General features: G+C 40.0%; 1 protein-coding gene across 2 annotated transcripts in view; it reads left to right on the top strand.

Moving 5' to 3' along the window:
- Window positions 1-638: 638 nt before the first annotated feature.
- PDE3B (phosphodiesterase 3B) overlaps window positions 639-20,967 on the top strand; it is a 95,335-nt gene continuing 75,006 nt past the window's right edge. The window contains exon 1 of one of the 2 annotated variants that reach the window (XM_087745596.1): window positions 639-4,840. In XM_087745596.1, coding sequence (XP_087601722.1) covers window positions 3,809-4,840 — 1,032 coding nt within the window. In that variant the 5' untranslated portion in view covers window positions 639-3,808. The remainder of the gene's footprint in view (window positions 4,841-20,967) is intronic. The other variant, XM_009463141.2, reaches the window with a different exon arrangement.

Below are 20,967 nucleotides of genomic sequence, written 5' to 3' on the forward strand. Positions count from 1 at the left end.
AAACAGAAGGGAATGATTAAAACTTAGAAATATTCAAATGGATGTGGTAAGATTTAGACATACTCTGAGTGTGTGGGTCAAAGGAGGGAAACAGGCCAAAGAAGATGCCAAGATTACAGCCTTGAGTGAAAAGGGTCGTGATTATATTCTCTGTTCTTTCTAGTTATTCTGTGTGGAACAGAGAACAGACAATTAAAACAATAATTCAGTATTTTGAAATATTATAGCCCAATTTTCATTTAGAAACTTACCAAATAGCAACTGAAGATATTTGTTTGTACGTCGAGGCCATACTATCAATAGCCACTGTTACACAGGAACAGGTATTCTATCATATGGTACCTTAAGAATCAACCAAAATCACTAAACTACCTATCTTCTTTTGTTAGTGAAACTGGAAGATGACAAAAAAATCACATTACCCTGAAATTAATTTCTCCATTCAAGTTTAAATGAAACACTTTATATTTTTCTGTATTTGTTTAAGGAATAGTAAATGAAAAGGTATTTCTTTATTCTAAAAATTATTCTGTCACAAGGAGAAATTTAGTTAACATTCTTCTCATTTACGATATATGCTAAACTACTCAAACTAAGTTTTCTTTATACTGAAATTGTTCACAGTTAGATTGTAAACTCCTCAGGACAGAGGCCTGGAATATGCTACGAAGACTATTGTTAGGCAACAGAGATGCTACTACAGAACAAGTATATTCCCATTACATTGTGTCATGAATTGTGTATACATTTCTTCAGGGTGTTTTTGCACAGACATACCACTGAAATAAAAGCCAAATAATTTGTGAGAAATGGTCTGAAAGCAAATAAATAGATGGTGAAGTATGCTGTTGATATGAAGTTACTGAGGGTAGTAAAAATAGAGCTGGCTGAGGGAATCTGCATACAGCCTCACAATCCCGAGTGCGCAGGCAGGTGAAATTTAATGTAGATACCCATAACGTAAACACAGAAAAAAATCCTTACCTATAAAACTACCTAGTAAATGTAGATTTTAACAGTCAGAAAAGAGGTCCTGCGATCTATACAGTTAATGCTATGAAAACAACGTTCAATGGTTGTTCAATGTTCAACAGAACAACATTCAACAATGCTCAGTTTATCTGCTTTCTCACTTCCCTAACAAAGCAAAACAAATAAATGACAGGAATTACAAGGAAAGAACTGGATAATGACATGAAAACCATTATTTTGACTGCTCATCTGTGTTGAATACTGTGTGTAACTCCTGGTGTCCTCATCACCAAAAGCATATAGTAGTGCTCAAAAAATAGAGATTAATAGTAACGTGAAAAAATCAAATAGACTAAAACTCTTCAGCTTGGAAAATACAAGACTGAGGAAAGTTATAAAATCATGAGTTGAAGACAGAAGGTGACTAGAGAGCAACTGTTCATTATTTCTACCAAAATGAGAAGAATATCAACCAAGACAGATAGGAAACTTTAAAAAAATCAAAACCACATTTCACACAATGCATAGTCAAGTTGCACTGAGCAAGGACCTCTTCATGTATACACTGCAGATGCCAAAAGCCTATGTGGACTTAAAAAAAAAGATTGGGCAAATTTGTGGAATAAAAATCTACTGAGGACTGTTAAAAATAAGACACTACTTCTGATTCAGAAAGTGCTAAAGCCACAGATGGTTGCAGTCAGGGTACTAAGGGATCATATGATGTCCTGTCTCTGTACTTTTCCTTAGGCACTTCATAGTGTCCGCTGCTACAGACATATATACTCAAATATGATGTTTTAATGAAGACCAAACTACCTAATTCTTTCTGGAATGCATTTATTTATAGCTGAATTCATGGGAATCAAAAAATAAAGAATATGCATAATAGCAAGATACATCTCAGCCTTGAAAACATTTACATATAAACTTGATTGTGGTCCAACTGATATCATTAACATATGAATAGAAGTAAATGTAAGAATATAATCCCCAAAGGAACTTCATATTTTCTCTTTTGAAAACTTTTTAAGGCAGCTTCTGTACCATGTTAAATGTATGTACCAATCATATTGGTACTAAGTGTACCAAGCCAGGACAGAATTTCTTGTTCTTTTTTTGGGAAAGAGTGTAGGAGTATTTCTAACAGAGGAAGGTGTACGACAGTATTAAAATTCCATCAATTACCTCTGCCTTTTGAAAAACAAATCATTACTTATTTCCATCTTCTTATGTACCTAAGTTACTTTGTTTGTCACCGCATATTTTCTGTCAGTAATCGCGCTGGACGATTTCTGCATATTGTCAACTCTGAGGCCCGTATCCTGCAGCAGCACTTCCTGCTACCCCACAGCTTCCCCAAAGCAACTGCGACTCGAGTGCTACTCAAATGGAGCAAATCACAAGCAATGGCACCCAGTCATTTCAAGAACTCCTTGTTTAAATAAGCAAGCAAAAAGTGCAATCACCGACTTACCTGATCTGATTTCTAAACCAATTTAAGTAAAGCTGTACAATATTGTGTGGAAACATGGCTCAAAGGACATTTATTTTAAGTAACGAGGTACAGATGCAGGTTATAATCATAATTTCCAAAGTGCTAAGCAGTTACTCTTCCAGAAACAAACAAACAGGATGAATGAGCAAAGGCATTACTCACAATCCCATTAGCTGCCTACTTTCGCATACTGCAGCCTAAACGCTTTTGACAGTCTGGTCCAAAATGATTATTCTGATCCATTCCAAAGGGATTAGCTGTGCAAATAATCAAACCTGGCCGAGCAGTGCGGTCTAATCTGTAACGTAGTTAACAAAGACTGAAAAAAAGTGTAGAAAATTACTCTAATTCATACTTACTTTTCAGGTGTTAAAAAAAAAAAGAGAAAGAGAGGGATGGCCCTTAAAAGGAAAACACTTCGATACTCTTTGCGTGCTTTAAAGCCCCTACTAGCAACTTTTCCGTGGCATCCCAAAACAAAAAGACAAGCTGAAAAAGAAAGTTAAACCAGCCCAGCGCTCCTGTCCCTAAATCGCTTGACCAGGCGTCCCCTCCCGCAGCTGCGGCGCGGTGCCGAGGGCGGTCGCGGCCGCCTGGGCTCGCAGGGCCCGGCCGGCTCCGCTCCCGCACGCTCCCCGGTGGGGGCGGCCGCCTGTCGCGCGGGATATCCGTACGTCTTTAAGCGGACCTGTTTAATACACACGGTAAAGCGCGTTCCCCGGGGCCCGGGCGCTGCGGGATTCCTCCGCTGGCTGCGGCGGGAGCCGCTCCGGGGGCGACGGGGACGCCGGGCCCCCGCCTGCCGCCTCCGGGCAGGCCGCCGGCGGGCACGGGGCGGCGGGAAGGAGCCGGCGGCTCGCGCCGGGCGTGGAGCGCGAGCGCGCCTCCCCCCCGCCCGCCCCCGCTCCCGTGCGGCCGTTAGCGCGTGGCAGTTAGCGCGCAACCGCTCCCGGGGCGCGTGCCGCCGCCGGGGCTTCCGCGCGCGCCGTGTGCAGCGGCGCGAGGGAAGGCGAGCGAGCCGCGGGCTGTTCCTCGCCTCACTCCCACCCCCGCCGGGGCTCCGCCAGCCGCCGCTGCCGCCGGTGAGCGCTGGGAGGCGGCAGCGAGTCCCCGCCGCCGGATCCGTTCGGGGAAAGCGAACGAGCGAGCGAGACTTTTACCTTTTCTCTCTTTTCCCGTCTTCACCCACCATGCTGCGGACGCCGCTGCCCGCCGAGGAGAAGCGGCGGCTCAGCCCGGCGCCTTTCTCCTGAGGAGATGAGGGAGGCGCGGCCGGGCCGGAGCTAGCGCGACCCGCGCCTCTCCCTCGTCCTCCCCCCTCCCGCGTCCCCGACCACCATGAGGGAAGAGACAGAAGCCGCCGCCGCCGCGGCCGCCTCCCACCACGGACCCAGCAAAGCCCCGCAGCACTGCCAGCAGCCGGACGGCGGCGGGGCGGCTGCCCCTCCGGCGCTCCCCGGCGGCGGCGGCAGCCCGGAGAGCCTGCGGAACGGCTACGTGAAGAGCTGCGCGACCCCCCTGAGGCAGGACCCCCCGAAGAGCTTCCTCTCTCTGCTGCTGTTCCCTACCGCCGCCGCCTCCTCCCGGGCTCTGCTCAGCCTGGGCGCCCTGGCCGCCGCTGTCCTCTCACTCCTGGCCTTTCACGGCCGGGGCAGCGCCAGGGGCCAGCAGGACGGGAGCAGCTGGCGGAGCCCCCGGCCGCTGCACGCCTTGCTGTGCCTGTCCCGCTGCCTCAGTCCCCTCTTCAGCATCGCCTGTGCCTTCTTCTTCCTCACCTGCTACCTGGCCGGCGGCAGGCGCGGGGAGCGCGGCGGCGGCGGCACGACCCGCTGGTGGCTGCTGGCGCTTCCCGTCTGCTGCTACTCGGGGGACTTCGTGGCGCTGCAGTGGCTGCTGCCCGCGGAGGGGCACGAAGAGGAGCCCCGGCCCCTGGCCGAGCCGCAGATGGTCCTAGGCAGGCTCCTGACAGTGCTGGGCTCGGTGGCAGCACTGACCCTGCTGCAGAGCTCCCTGAAGTTGCGCCGGAGCCTCCTCGTCTTGGTCTTCTCCTGCCTGGTGTGGCTGATGTCGCTCACCAGCCTTCACTCGCTTCCTCCAGCCCTCAGACCGCTGCTGGCCGGCTCGGTCGGGGTGGCAGGCTGCCTCCTGGCACTCTGTGGCGGGGAGCACGGCATCTTCTCGGCTCAGAGCCGAGGAGCGCACCACCAGCATCATCACCACCCACGGCTCCCCAGCGTGGAGGAAAAAGTGCCTGTGATCAGACCCAGGAGGAGATCAAGCTGCGTATCCTTAGGGGAAACTTCGGCCAGCTACTATGGCAGCTGCAAAATGTTTAGGAGACCCTCGTTGCCTTGCATTTCCAGAGAGCAGGTAGGTTTCCCCGAAACTGGAGGGAGAAACTTTCTGAGGAATGAGCGCCACTCGCTTTTCCTAACTGCTGTATGTGTCTGTGCTGGATGTCTGCTGTCAAACTCCCGTGAGAGGAATGGAGGAAAATGTTAGTCTCCTAGCGGGTTTCTCCACTCGGTTCTGGAGAATCGATATAATCCTTTACGTCTGTATAGAAGCTAAATTGTAATAATGTATTTGCTACAGGGCAGAAGGCTCGCTCGCTTTTCATACGATCTTAAATATTAAAAAGTAGTCCTTATTGATTAAAACAAAACCCTCAAACCAAACATCTTTAGCTATCAGCTGCTTTGTTATTGGGATTGTTTCTTTTCCAAAGCCCACCACCTCCTCTGCTTCTGGCAGACTTTGCGAGAGAAAGGAACCACAGCTTTCTAGCTGCTCGGCACTTCTGGTTCTTCCCGCTTTCTATCGACAAAATGATTGCCAAATGCTAAAGAAATACCAGGTTTTGAGGGATATTATTTGTCAAATGTTGGCGTTGTTTGAGTGGCAGCTGTCCTTTTGCCTTGCAGATTACTGTCTCTTGTTTCTCTCTCTCCCTCTCACCCTCTCTTCCTCGCTGCACATAAGTTAACATTAGGTTTGGGATGATGGGATTTAAGAAACCTCTTTTTACTGAAGAGAGAGCTGTTCAGTAGAGTCTGGAGGGATGCCCGAAACGCTCAGTTTCCTTGAATGGAACTCTGTTGGTTTCTACCTCCCGGAAAACTTTTCAATGAGTCTTGTTTTTTGTAGTGCAAACCGCCTCCCCCCCCCCGTGTGTGTGTGGGAGTTTGTTTTTATTTGGGAACTTGCACGTGAAGTGCAGGAACATCGAGTTGTCGTGCCGGTGGAACTGGCCCGAGGCTGCTGCAAGCGGGTTATCAGCCCGTGATAGGAGGGAGAGCAAGGGGAGCGCATTTAATAAACGTGCAAGTGAACAGTTTATGGGAAGTGACTGTTGCTGCAGAATCCCTCATCTACTACTGTTGTCGCTGAAATTCATGGATACTAAATGAAATTTTCTGATTTTGCTTTGACATGTATTCCGTAATGCACTTCTTGTGATGGACTGTGAAACAGGTCTGGGGAAATACGAAGTGAATCTGAAACGCTGGAGTAGTTTTCGAGCATTTCTTTGCCTGCGTTTGCACAGTAGAGTAATACGGTGGTAATTGTTTTTGCATAAAAGGTTAAAATGCAAGTATGCTGTAACAGGCTTCAGAAATAACTCGTTCAATAAGTTTCAAATTATCTAATGCATACTATGAAAGAAACATTAAAATATTGTACTAGCAGTTAAGATATGTAGGAAATATTGTATAATAATTTACTTTGTCTGTTCCCTTCTGGACAGTAAATGCTCTCTTTTTCTCTCACATTTGTCTGCAGTACAAAAACCTCAGAAAATGTGTTTTCATTAACCTTTCTAGATGACAGAAGATATTTGTTCTTATGCAAGTTACTAAATGCTTCCTTTGATATTCGGCTCACTTCCTAAAGGCGTGCGCATATTTCAAGTTAAGGCATTTATTATTCTTTAAGTAACATCATAAATGTCAACCATAACTAAATACGTAGAATTTATTGGCAGTACTTAAATCATACATGTTCATAATAAAATGTAATTGGTAGACTTCCAGAATTTGATATCTTTGTTATCACTAGAAGTGAACAGAAAAAACAAAGAGATCTGAAGTTCTTTATTTTCCTAATAGTCTATTATGCTTTACAATAAATATTTGTGCTTTATTAAGCACAGTTTAAATGGGATTCATATATATATGTATGTTCTGTGCAGTATTTTATATGTGATTTTATAAAGGTAAAACAGGTTAAATCCTCTGATCTCCTGTCTGACTTGGAGAGAGATCAAACATTGCAGAGCTGATAAAACGTCAATTGTTTGGGTGGGGAGGGGAGAAGTAAGCCCATAATGTGTGACTTTATTTGAATAAACACTACAAGGTTTTTATATTGCTTCCTTGAAACAGAAGGAATGTATGCACTTAATGCTTTTCAGAGAGCATTTATTATGCGAATTTTCTTTAAGGACTGATTGCATGTTTTGCAGATCTTTATAAAATATTACAGTGATTCATTTCCAATATTAATTTTTTAAGAGTGAGTGTAATGAGCCTTGGTAGGAAGATCAGTGGAGTACAAGGAGTGTGCTGCATGTCTACCGTGGCAGGAATATTTTGATGAATGATAGCTAAATTGCTATTGTGATTCTATTAGATGTATTTTGTATAATTGTTATGATCCTCTTGTATGTAGAGATTTGTATGAACCTCTGCTAGCAGGGCCATATAAGAACAAAAAAGGCAGGTGTATTGAATCATAGAATACCAGGTTGGAAGGGACCTCAGGGATCATCTGGTCCAACCTTTCTTGGCAAAAGCATGATCTAGATGAGATGGCCCAGCACTCTCTCCAGCTGAGTTGTGAAAGTGTCCAATATTGGGGAATCCACCACTTCCCTGGGGAGATTATGCCAATGGCTGATTGTTCTCATTGTGAAAAATTTTCTTTTTGTGTAGATTTTAGTTACTCTTTGAGGAAAGTAGGGAATGCTAGTATTGACCTTAAGTTTTCAGTTACTTGTTGATTTGAAATTATGCCTGACTCGCTGTCTAGTTAAACACATGAGAAAAAAAATTATATTGAGTTGACTGTTTTTTTCATTAATACGCTCAAGCCAACAATTCTAAGGGGTCTGTGTGCATGGAGAGTGTCTGGGGGGAACAGGTATGTGCAACCAGTAGTGTGTGCACACTGGAATTGGATGGAGCTATCACTGTTTTCTGGGGTAGAAGTAGAAAGAGGGCCTGTGAGCGTGATCCTGTAAATGCTTTCTAATTTGAGTAATCCTTACGACAAATATTTAGATTATTGCTTTCTGTACTTGAACAGGTATGGCAACTATAATGCTGGAGGGTTAATAAAATTAATTACCTTTATTCTTAGCTTTTATATGAGTATCCATGCTTACTTTATCACCAAAGTCTACAAATTCATGCTGTGTGTGGCTTTTCTGCAGTACATATGGCTAGCTATGTAGTTTGAGGTCGGAGGAAAGTGTCTTGAATAGATATCTTTAGATTTTTATGGGAGTATATTTAAATGCCATTATCAAAATATATAAATACACATAGAAGGAAGCAATATGACTAAAATTAAGGGTGAAATTATGCAAATGCAATGTCTTTTCTGAACTCTACTATATTAACACTTCTCTTGCTCACAGAAATTCATACGATTTTAGCAGTAAACAGGCTTTTTATATTCTTACGTAAGTACTTGTCTTGGACCTAGAGAGGAATTGCTTATTAGCAGTATGACTGCAGTATTGATTGGCATTACAAATTTTGTGTAGATGATGTTTTGATTGCATGTATTAATCGGATGCTAATCTGTTAGCTGTACCTGCTGCTACTGGTAAAAAAGGGTTTATCTTCATTGACTGTTGTGTATTTAGCACTTTGTTGGTGGTGGTGTTCATTAAAGCCAAATTAGAATTGGGAATCTAAAAGATGCTTGTCAGTATTGCAGATTTTGTAAACGCCCTATGTCCTGAAAAATATTGTAGTGAAACTTTTTTTTTGTTAAAATGATGGTGAATATATATATGAGAGCAAATAACTATGTGTAGGAACTCATACATAGGAACTTCTCAGAATCCAGAAAGAATATGTGATTTCTAAAATTCATATTTTTCCTTGAGTAAAGAATAGGCCTTCCTAATTAAATATACAGGATATGTGTCCAAAACAGTCTGCAAACAGAACTGATACTTTTCCTAGTTACCTGACTAGGTTCAAACACATAGGAAAGCTGGGATATTTCATGGATAAAGACTGCTTTCATGTTACACTCTGTTAATTACAGGAAGAACTGTCTTGTGGTTAGGTGGTTTGATTGACCGCCACCTCTCCCCAGTTTCTGTTCCAAGCTATCTCATACCTTTGATGCATTACCTTAGGAAGATCAGGGCGCGATTTCAAGAGTCTAAAATATTTACTGAAATTAAGGCAGTTCCTTATTTGCTTAGACAACTTATAACTGTGTCTGTTACCTATTTGTGAAACAAATTATACTTTGTCCTTAAGTACTCAGTATATAAACTTTATAGTGCAGAAGCTGTCTGTTAATATGTATTTTACAGTGTCTTAAAATTGTTAAATTCAGATACTGTTTGCAGCCTAGAAACACGTGAGCCCTTACCTGTTGATTGCAGCCAATAACATAAAATGTAACTCTTCTTGCTATGTATTTGACAAACTAGTTCTTTGAAATTTTAAGTTTCCCCCTAATGATTACAATGACTGTTACCACAAGCGTACCTGCATGTCAAGATTTGTTTCTGTTGTTAACAGAGACTTCGTATCTCTTGGGTTTTTATTGTTTGTCTTATGGGGAAAATCAAGTTAGAAATGTGGGTGTGTTGAGCTATGAATGCAATCAATTTCAATGGGATGTGTCTGAGTGTGGGGAATATACAAAGAGAAGATTACATGGTGAAAGCAACAGTCTTGGGAAACTGTTTTTGCAACCATTTTTCGGATGAGTAGGATTATATTGTTTCTTTCTGGTTCTCTCTGAGCTTGACAAAGTGTTTTGCACTAGAGGAAATGTGAAATGAGAAGATTCTTCGTAAGAGTTGTATCCTTTTTCTTTTTTTTTTCCTTTCTTTTTTTTTTTCATCTTGAAGTTGTATTCTTGAAGTATTATACCACAAAGAAAGGATGATTTGAGTGTGGTCTGTCCATAGAGACCTGTAGAGAGGTCAGAGTTTAAGATGGTATCCTCTGGCAAAGTGACCATGAGGATCGTACAGTGGTTCACAGAGAATGACAAAGAACGCTATTAGGGAGACTGAGTGCAGTTAAGAACACTGTTAGCTAAGTTTACCTTAAGCTGGTTTTTAGATATCCAAGACTTGGTGGCAGTTCATGTTCTGGGCAGAAAAAGTATGCTAAAAGCAGGGAAACACGTCTGTAAGCAATCAGTGTAGCAAAGGGGGTTGACTGTTTCTGTAGGTGTGGTTTCCCAGAAAGAAAATGTAAAAGGAGAAAGGAAGGAGATCAAAGACAACTGCTGTGGAAATGCTGGAGGAATTTGGAGGAAGGTGAGGGTGGCATATCACAGGAGTGACCAGAGTGCCAGTAGGAGAGAAATGGAGGAAGCTGAGCGAGAATGTTCTGAGGACTGCGTGATCGACTGTGTCAAAGGAAACGAGCAGGATAACTGGATAAAGTACTAATTTTCAGCTTTGACTAGGAAGACATTTTAAACTTATGACAGAAAATCATAGAGATGAGGAACAAAAGGTTCCCAGGAGAGTCTCTAGAATGGTAAAGAGGACAGCCTCCACACTGCAGTTCATGAACAGTATACTCTCTGAGGTTAAATATGAAAGGGAAGAGAATTACAAGGAGTCAGGTATATTTTCCTAAGGAAAAGACTCATCTTTTGACACAGTCTATGTGTAGGTATGTATATGCCTGACCATCCTAATAATTGAACTTGACCAACTGAACTGATTGAATACTATGGCCTTAGAAGTTTCAAAGATATCAATTTCCAGCAAGTTTTATGAAAAAAGGGGAGTGGGAAGTGAAGAGACCCTATGGAATATACCCCAACACAGGGCAAGTCTGCAGTGTGAGCTGAGCTCTTAAGCAGCCACATGAGAGTGTCTCTCATGTCATGAGTGACTACCAGAACTGGGGGGGCGGGAATTCTGTTAAAGCCTGGGCCGTATTTGACATTTGATAGGAAAGTTATATTTTTAAAAAAGCTTTTTTTCCTTCTGTTTTGGTTTTCTGATATCTAAAAATGAAAACTTCGTGCAGCCTTACCATCATTTAGACAAATCACTGAAGAAAGCCAACTGTAACTATCAGGTCTGGTGTTCAGAAACTAGTTGCTGAAGATGGAAAAGAGTAAATCTTGTACTTTTGTGCAAGGATAAGGATTACAGGTAGGGAAACTGGGAGATGTAGTCTCTTCTATCGTTGATGCAAAAACTTGTGGAGGAAAACAGACGAGAAACTTCTGCCTGACAAATGAGAAGGGAGGGCAGACCACGGGAGGCTACAGCCATAGAATATTTTGTTGGAATCTCACCCATTTGTCCAGGATAAAGCTATGTGGCGAGAGCGCTGAAAGAATAGTTTAAGATGAGAGTAAAGGGGAGTGAAAGGAAACGTTGAATTTCAACGTGACTTTTTCAGTGGGTAAAAACAATGCTTAGCAAGATGGAAAGAAACAATGAAATAAATTTTAATAGAAAAAAAAATAACGGGACTTTTCTGCAACTCAATAGCAGGAACAAAAAGGTAGAAGTGAGGGCTTGGTTTGGTCATGGCAGACCGTGTAATATGGGACTGAATGTTAGTGAAGCATAAAAAGGATCAATAACTTTAAGGATCCAGGGGAAGTAATAGAGTACTAGAGCCTTCCAAACAGTCAGGAACCATGGATACTAATAAATTAGAGTTCACAGGGTAACACGTAAACTGACAGATGATGGTATTTGGGAAGGGGAAGTGTGACACAAACAGATCGGCGAGATCTGTCCTTAAGGAAGACCAGTTATGTGAATGGCTTAAAGGTGAGTGTGACAAAATGAAGTGTTCTAGGAACTAGAGACAGCATAACAACGAATGACCGCTGAAATGAAATTATAGTTTCTGGAGCAGTTTTGTATTTGAAAGTTGATCATACAGCTTTGGGAAAGGATGTAATTCATATAAATACAGGCTGCTGGTGACCAGGAGTAAGTTTTGATGTGTTGGGCCTTCCCTGCTTTTTCCTAGCTTTTATATGTAGAAACAAGTGCAAATTTACTGGGAGAGGGACAGAATAGGACACGGATATCCAAGCAATTTTTTTATATCCCTCTGTTCGATAGTTCAATATATATGAACACCAGTGCTGCTATGCAGAACATTCATGACTACCAGTGCTAACTTCACTTTGTACAGGAGGTGTGGAAAATGTTGACATATTTCCAGTTAAATGACTGATTGAATGGTAATCCTGACAAGTTTTGTTACCCAGTACTGAGTTGCCAGCCTTAATGTTTGTTTATGCAAACCCAGATACCTTCACTAAGTTAAAGGCATATTTGCAGCAAATGTTCCATTTGTTGTTCATTTGATACATAAAAGTTTGTTTTATGGAATGTTAAAATGATTTTTTTCCTATATAATTTACTATTTTTAAGCTATTCAAGATACCATGGAAAACATACCATGTGAAGCTGTATTTGGGTGCTTTGGATTTGGTTTTGAGAGATCTTCCCTCTTTTATGAGGAACATTCCAGGCTTTTTGGTATGAATTAGCAATATAGGTACGTTGGTTTAGCTATATCTGTGCTGGTAACAGTAGTTGAGAAACATACGCGGGGTTTATTTTGGGGTGAGTACTTTCAGTATGCCCAAAACAGCCAATGCTGCGCCCCTGCCCCAGAGGAGCTGTACCGCTGTTAGATGGTGATACAGCAAGCCTGTGTCACACCCGCCTGTTTATATCCACTGTCAGTACAGTTTTATCAGCAAAATTCATAATATAGAATAAACTCTTCTGAAAGTGTGTGAAACAAGGTTTGCAGAGGGAAGTTTTATCAGTTTTATTGAAATAACAGCTTAACTATGACTCCCTGCATAGGCACTATGTTTCTTTTAACCTTCATTATTGGTCATGTTACGTTTTGGTTTTGATTAGATTAAACCCTTTTAACAGGATAGGAGCTAAACTAAAGGATAAAAAAAGGCATTCTTGTACTAGGCTCACTGTCCGCATCTTTAGCATGATTTTTGTTCCAGTGTGATCTAAAATTAAAGGCCTGTATTTACATTTACGGTCTTTTTATTTTTCTTAGAGCCAGTTTAATATTACAAATTCAATCCTAACTTATTTTCCCGTTTTTTTAATTTTTTTTTTTTTCTCCTAAGCACTGTTGTGTGGTACCTGTTTGCCACTTCAGGAATGTAGTTTTGTTCCTTCTGTCTGGTAGAGTCTCTTAAAGGAATTCTAAATTTCTGGGTACTCTAAGTTACTAATATAGGATAAGTAGTACAGGGTTTTTTTAAGTACAGGTATCAGTGAGTTTTTTTAGTACTTTTGGCTCTCCAGAACAGTTTCTATCCTTTCACACAAATTGCTGATACACCTACTGTTTTTCAACATTTGATGACTGATGAACACTAATCCTCAGATATCTCATCTTCTGTGTGAGAGATGCATGGTGGCAAAGGAACCCTAACTGTGTGTATGCGTTACCGACATGGATGGCCTCTTAGCTGGGCTTGTAACTTTGGAAGGGATAGATGTGAACAGACTCTTTGTGAGCTTTCTCTGAGGCAGGGGTTGATCTCTGTGTTTATAGGACATCATTAGTAGTTGATAAAATTCAGTGTCATGCGTGTAGTTTAACGATGCTAACTTTAAAAAGAAAGGAATGTATTTGAGACAAGTCTTAAGTGATTGTCTTGATTAATGTCCACACTAGCCTTCATTTCATTTGGTTTGCCACCTAGACAGTGTAATGTGTAAATGGACTCACAGGCTCTTTGATAGCCGCTCTTGCAATTCCATAGTATCCTACAATTCTCACTCCCTTAGAATTGTCCTCATTACATAGTATGAAATTAAATGTCAGTTAATTTAAGCTGCATCTTTTGTAGATACAAGCGGTTATGGTCTTATGTATGGGTAGTAGGGGAGGGAAATTTGCGTTGAAATCTGAAGGTGTGATTAGCAGACTGGAAAAGTTTAGATCCTGCTGTGTCTGTGAAATGCCATCTGCTCTGGCACTGCCCTGAAGGAATTGGCTCTGACTGGCAGGAGTAAAAGCACACCAGCACAGTTTTCCTCTTGACTAGCTGGGTCTGCGAGAAGCAGGCTTTATTTTGCTTGGGGAAGGGTGAATGTTCATCTGGGTTATACTGTTTCCATTGAGATTGTCCATACAAAAATGCACTGAAACAACGATGTACCTACTGTGTATTGCTGCTTATAGACTGGGGTAAACAAACACATACATTAATGATGACAGGAGCTTGGTTCTTCCTAATGTGTTAGTATAGGATAGAGCAGTATATTTCATATCTTCGTATCTTATGTGTCCTCTTTCTGTCCTTGTTTCAACTAACTGCATTTTTGGGGCGGGATAGTATCCATTTGGGGGTCACTGAAACATGCTTACAAAGCAAATTTCAAATGAAACTTGCAATGAGAGAATTTCAATTGATTATGCACACTGATGTTTAACTAGGTGTCTTCTAGTCTTTTTTTTTTTTTTAATAATAAAAAGCTGAGGAATGTTATGTAGGATCTTACCAATGATTAAAGAAATTTAGTATGTCTATCTGAAGTTAAAATGAGTAATTACCAGGATGTAAATAACAGCTTTGTGCTGTTAGGGCAAAGCGCAGTTGAAAGTATTTTGATTACAAATATCTGTTAACTTATTTTTATGTAGTTATAGAAAAGCATTAATTAGAATCCATATCAGTGTTTCTTGCTACTTCTTATTCACCATAGCAGAACGTTTGCATGCCATGGTAATATTGAAAATCTAATTTTTCTTTCTATTTGGAGTTTCTGGTTGAACAAGTTTGATTAAGCAAGAAGAGTTTGGAACAGCTTTTGTGTTAATGGCCAGGGTTTTTTGTCATTGCTTTTAATTAAGTTAGTTTTCATAACTGGCAGCCTGTTTGTTAGATGCCAAAGAATTTTTAAAGCAGCTTGAAAAGAATAGGTTTGCCAGTGATTTTCTATGATGTCAGGATCAAAATAAGAAAACGGGAGTACATGAGCAGAGGCAGATGTTGGCTATTGCTTTTAAGGGTGGCCTGTTTTCAAACCCTCTGAGACAATGACCGTCATAACGGAGACATCTGCAGAATGTTGTGAAGAAGAAAATACTACTTCAGTCTATGTGCGAAGGATAACAATTTTTTATGAAGAGTAAAAATCGAAACTAGTTAAAAGACCCTAAGCTTCAAACAATCTTGTTAAAACTGAGTACAACTCTGTGCTTACGTATGAAATTTGCGTAACCCGTTGTGAAGATCGTTAAGGATAAAATTTCAGGACAAATTCATTTAGAAACTGATGTTATATCTGTAAATATGAATTTGATATCTTGTTCAGGAAAGTATCTTACAACTTTAGAAAAGGTTCAAGCTGTGTTTCATATAATAAAGAGATGCCATTTCAGGATTAACTGCAGAAGTCAATACAGCTTTAATAATGGACCTATAAAGGTATATAGTTAGTCTCGTGTCATTTTTCTTGTATGAGACTAGTTGCTGTTAAAATCTCATTGCTAAAGATTTTTAGGTCTTCTATACTTGCCTTAACACTTATGCTAGTAGAAAGCTCCCTAGAGTCAGCAGAGCACTTAAGCTTTCAAGTGGAAAAGAACATGTGTTTTACAGTGTTTAAGGATTGAGATTATAGTCCTTACTTGTTTAAAAATTCACAGGGTTTAATGTAATTTATAACTTTAGCTCTCTAGTAGCAAGTGTTAACAATCTCAAATGAATACATTCTGAAAGCTATGTTCCTTTCACCTGTCTGGTGGTGGACAGGATTGCTGCGTGTTTAGAAGGCACATCGTTATTTTTAATTATTTGGGCCTTGAAAGTACAAGAAAAATAATTTCCCAGGAGATTAATGTTCAATAGTAAATTGCTTACTTGCTCGTCTTGTCTTTTTTGAAATGTCATTTTTCTTTCTTTTTCCCTATCCTTACCTCTTCTTAATTTGACAATAATTTTAACACCTCTTCCTACCAATGTGTTCTTTCTCTTTCTATGTGTTACAAGGTCAGTAACATAATTTGGTCCAAAATTATGAGTATCTTTTGGCAAAGACATAAAAATGTTCTGACTGAAAACACTTCACTTTTTTAGAAACCTAGAAATCAAATTATTGTTTAAAAAAATGTGTAGGACATTTGGTAACATATAATTTATAAAATAGAATAATTAAATGTTTCTTTGCATTTACAGCATAAAAATGTTTCTAGAATCCCTTACTTCAGTACCATGTAAATGTCCATTATTGAAAAAAATGATACATAAGTAGACTGCGCTTGAAAAGGGCATACGTTTATTTTTGACATACTCATACAGACCTTATCCTTTACCTTGATACTATGCAGTATTGTAAAGTTGTTTGTTTTTTCATTTTGTTCTTTTAGTTCTGCAAGTTAGATGCAAGGTGCTTACTCACCTGTTTCATTCTCCGTAAGCATAACTGCAAATTTATTTGTAAGATCTGAGCTCTTAATATGTAGGCTTTTATAGTTAGGAACTTGTTCTTTGCTGCCCAAAGAGAATCTGTATGTCTTTGGTAGCTTCAAAGCTGAAAACAATCCTCTGTTTGTTTATTTCCTGGATAGAGGGGACAAAGGTTTTCTAGGTTGTTTGGTGGTGTGTTGGTTTTTTTTGTTTGTTGGTTTGGTTTTTTGAGAAGACTAAGCCTTTAGCCATCTTGTTTATGTTTTGCCTAACTCCTTCCTATTGTAAGCAAGTGAGGAGGGAGAAATAGGAGTAGTATTGGCTCAAGTGCTGTAGTTGCAGCAAGAGTAGCTGGCTGACTAATGATAATAGGGAATGAACTGTGACTCAAAAAAATAACTACTGAACATCTTACCCCTTTTACTTCTCCTCCATTTAGAACAGAGGGAAACAATTAGAGGATTTGTATTTGTCAATGTACCTTCCTGCAATGTTTGAGAGCTATCAGAAAGTTTTGCCTGATCTTTATAATACTAACGTTCATATATATATTTAGTTGAGGTATTTCATTCTGATTATAGCTTGGGTTGTAACAGGGCCAGTAGGAGCAGAGGAATATTTTCTGTCCTGATGTCTTGAGCTTTATTTGTCTCCACAGGGCAAGCAAATTCAACTGGGCTTTTGCAGAATTTTTTTTTAAGGAAATTTTGAACTTTATTTCCAATTTCTGAGTAATACTTTGGCTCAGCATGTCTGTTAGATTCCCAGCTGTGTCCCAGGTCTGTCTTTTTCTTCCCATCAGCTCTGCTTCACGTTTTGAGATGTTCTGCAGTGGTACCCCTGCAGACTTCAGGAAAAGGGGTAAGCCAAGAAAAGCCAGAGTCAAAAAGAACAGTGAGTTCCCTGCATCTGTCTTGTTGTGAGTGTCATTTGGGAGGTTATCTAGTGGGCTGGACAGAGCTGTATTTTTCTTCTTGTGTCCCAGTCAGAGTATAGCAGGAGACAGAGCTGGAGAAAAACTGTATATCATGATGGTGGATTCCGTAGTTGATGGGTTGTTATAAGGCAGATAACAATTCTGAGTATTGCAAAGGTATGAAATCATCAGTATTTGGATAGACTTCCGAGCCTTATAGAAGTTATAGAAGGTTACTTCTATGCAAAATGGTTTTGTTATATATCAATTACATAACCGAAATGGTTAAGTCATTTGGTGCCTATGTTGATATTTAGATATAAGTATTTTTTTAGTGCCCTCTGACAGGACTTGTATGTGAATCTTCCTGCACTTGGTTCTAATCCAGGCATCTAAAAACTCACTTTATCAAAGATGTCCTCAGCAACCATTTTACGTTTTAGTTTTGGAGAACCTGTCCGAACCTTGAATCCCACAACCTAAAGCTGTCATGCGGCTTATGATTTTTCTCAAGGCTCCCTGATCCATTGTTGAATAGAGTTGGGGTAGGAATCTCTTGTATCCCAGTATAACCCTGCAACAATAATCTTGCTAGTCTGTGCTGGTTTGCTTCCCTTCCCTACAGGGATATTCGGATCCCTCAACATGCCTTGTGTCATCACAGGTTTTCTGCCTATCATTGCCTTTTCATCCTGAAACTTCTTGATCTCTTTCTGGAATTTCCATACTCACATACCAGACTACTTCCTTTATTTTTTTTTTTTTTCTGAGCTGGCTTTGCATTCAATTGAGGAAAGTTGTCTATTGGTGAAGAAAACATTTCTTTCTTTTTTTTCTTCTACTTTCCTACCTACTACGTGGGTACTGCAACATCAGAAGGAAGAGGAATGCAGGTGTATGGGAAGAAGCTAAGGAGCGATGCAGAGAAAAACTATACTAATAAAGTAGAAAAGCCTGCTGACGGAAACATCTGCATTTAGAGAAAAACATCACTGAGATGCTAACAAGTAGTTAATTGCTGACTAAGCCAGAGCATTGATCATATTGCGTAAACATGGTAGCCCTTTTTTGTTTCTTATTTTCTAGGTAAGTATAGTTGCCAGTTCATACCTGCATACTGTTCTTATGAGTTTTGTTTCAGCACTTCGTATTTTGTGTTTTGGAATATGGATAAATTATGATAGTAGATTTGAGCAAGAAGGCCTCCCAAGAAACTGTAGAATCCATGATGTATTTTGAAAGAATGAGATGTCCAGTTACTGGAAGATCAGGACTGGTTTGGATCTAAAAGAGCAGTTCTAACTTCATATGAACCTGGCCTCCTGAGTGAGTACACTTTTGTGAAAGAAATAGTGAAAAGTCCCTAACATCGCCTCCTCCCTGCACCTTCACGTTTTCGATACCTAGTTCTCTTTAGTGGTCAGGAAGCTGCTGTGACAGGTTGTTCTGGCTGGCAGTCATCTGTCTATTTCAGAATGCTTTAGGGGATTTCCCAGTTAAAATTGCACTGGGTAGATCAGTCAGTGAAGGTGGGAGACTTTTTTCAGCAGTAAATTTCATGGGCATTTTGCCTTGGTGTGAAGCATTGCCCAGAATTTTTAACCAAAAAATATTACTTTTATCTTGCCTTTTTGCTTTCTTTGTCCCCACAGCTATTCCATAGTACAGAAAAACAGTTGTGTTTTACGTTGGATAAGCACTGATGTCAGCGCATAAAAGCTCTATGCTGGAAATAGTTTGTTTCATGTTTATTCATGTCCTGAAATGACCAAACTCACATTTAAAAATAAACCATAAAATTATCCAAATATTTTTATGCAATATATTGTCAGAAAGGCCAATATTTGCGTTTTTTTGTTTAATGTGGGGTTTTTTTAATTTGCTCTAGAATCTGCAGTTCCCCTGAAAGATAGCTCACTGACGAGATCCATGCGCTCTACATTTTTTTTTAGGTCAAAATGTAATTTTTGTTTTCCGGGGTGTATACGATAACTGTTTTGTGATACATTTTTAAAACATGCTTCCTACTTATATGAATACACATCTATTTGAAGTGAATGAGAAGCAGCTCAAGACGATCGTCTTGATGTTTGTATCTAATTTACTTTGAGTATAGTACAAAATCAGGAAAATTCTGGAACTATAAAGTTAAAATCAGAGATACAGATGATTTGATGTTTTATGTAAAAACCACAGGTGACTAATTGTTTTAAACTTAATTTGTGGCAGAAACTCTCAGTAGTGCAAATGCAAATTAAAAGATATCTGTTGCATATTTTTTTATTTTAGATGATGTTTTCTTTCTCATGTTTTCCTTCTCAATTGAAAGGAAAATGCAGCGTAGACAGCTACTGCAAAGTTGTGAGAAAATTAAAAACGCATGCACAAAACATTGCTGTAAAAGTTAATTTAGAGGTACGATAGGTTAACTGTGAAGATGTCAGTCAAGGGTTAAGCTCAGTGTGTTTCGCTGGCTGCTGAGTGAAACAGGATGCAGTGACTACATTGTCAGACTGCTGGTGTGAGTGCAAACAGATGAGGAAATGCTGGATCAGGCACTTCAGCAACTTGGGCTGTTACCTAGGAAACCGCTTGCGTCATACTTGCCAGCAATTAGCTTACAGTTCTTTTATTTTTGATAGTGTTGCAAGCTGAACTTGACTGTTACAAAGGAAAGGACTGGCTTCATCTCAAACTGTTCGGTTGTGACTGCGGCTATGGCGCTCATGAGAATTTGCAAAATGCTACTTCAGATAAATTGAAAAATTATTTAAACTCTCCAGCCTACTTCTCCAAAGAACATTGTAGTTCTGCTTGATTCTGAAGATGTACAATCAAATTTTTGTGATCTGTATGAAAATTATCTTCCCCAGTTACCAAAATGAAGTACTATGCAAGTTTCACCAGTGTTTCGGATATCGCCACCTTTTCTAGCAATGATACTGAAGTATTCTTGTGTGTTACATATTAAAACATAGTTTTCAAAATTAATGTTCCCTGAGTTTTAACCTCTAAAGCAAGGGATTCTTTTTCTAAATACTTTTTTCCTGTGTTGATTAAAATTCAGTAACTTCCAGTGGTTACCTAGCCACTAATATAAACCAGTTAGTGTTGAAAGCAGTGTGTGTTTTATCTCAGAAAATCACCATGTCTTCTGCATTTCACTTCAAAATTGTAAACAAATTCACAGTAACTCATTTAATATTGACGTACGTTGTTAGTATGGGTATTGCCTTATGGCTAGCTATGGCTAATTATTTTTTTGTAGTGAAAAAATCATGCAGTGACCAAGAGTGTTTGTCACTGTGTTTTTACTTTTTGTTGTTGTTGTTACATCGGCAAACATACAAATAAACTTAGATTTTAACAAACTAGTATTATAGGGCATAGTTAAAGGCTAAACTTGTTAAAATGTCGAGGTTAATACAGAATACACTTGTGTTCCTGTGTTTGTGTGAAGCTTAAAAAGTTAATATATTTTAAGTGTTTGAATACTAGGATTTTCAAATTATTTTGGAAGAATTCTTCCATATAAAACCCCCACATTTTCTTCCTTGTTAAAAGAATAACTTTGACAGATCATCAGTTAAAGCTGGGTTAGTATCTGAAGTCTATACGCAAAGCTCTTGGGGAAAAAAAAAAACAACCAACCAAACCACCAAACTTCCCTAACCCCCCAAAAAACCATCCCAAACAAAAAAAAACCACCCAACAAAAAAATCCCAACTCCAAACCCGACTCTTCCCCCCGCCCCATCCCAAACCCTTGAAGACAAGGCTTAGAATGTATTAGAGTATCTCTGTTTCTGCACATTTACGATAGATTAACTTGGCTTTAAGAGTCTAGCAGCCTATATTTTCAGGGCATTTTTTTACACTGTAGGCCAGTGTTATCTATGGTTAGCTGGTCACTGGGTTTGTATTCCAAA

This window comes from Nipponia nippon, unplaced genomic scaffold (genome assembly GCF_047370975.1).
Source record: "Nipponia nippon isolate SJK-2023a ecotype South Korea unplaced genomic scaffold, ASM4737097v1 scaffold_10, whole genome shotgun sequence".
NCBI lineage: Eukaryota > Metazoa > Chordata > Aves > Pelecaniformes > Threskiornithidae > Nipponia > Nipponia nippon.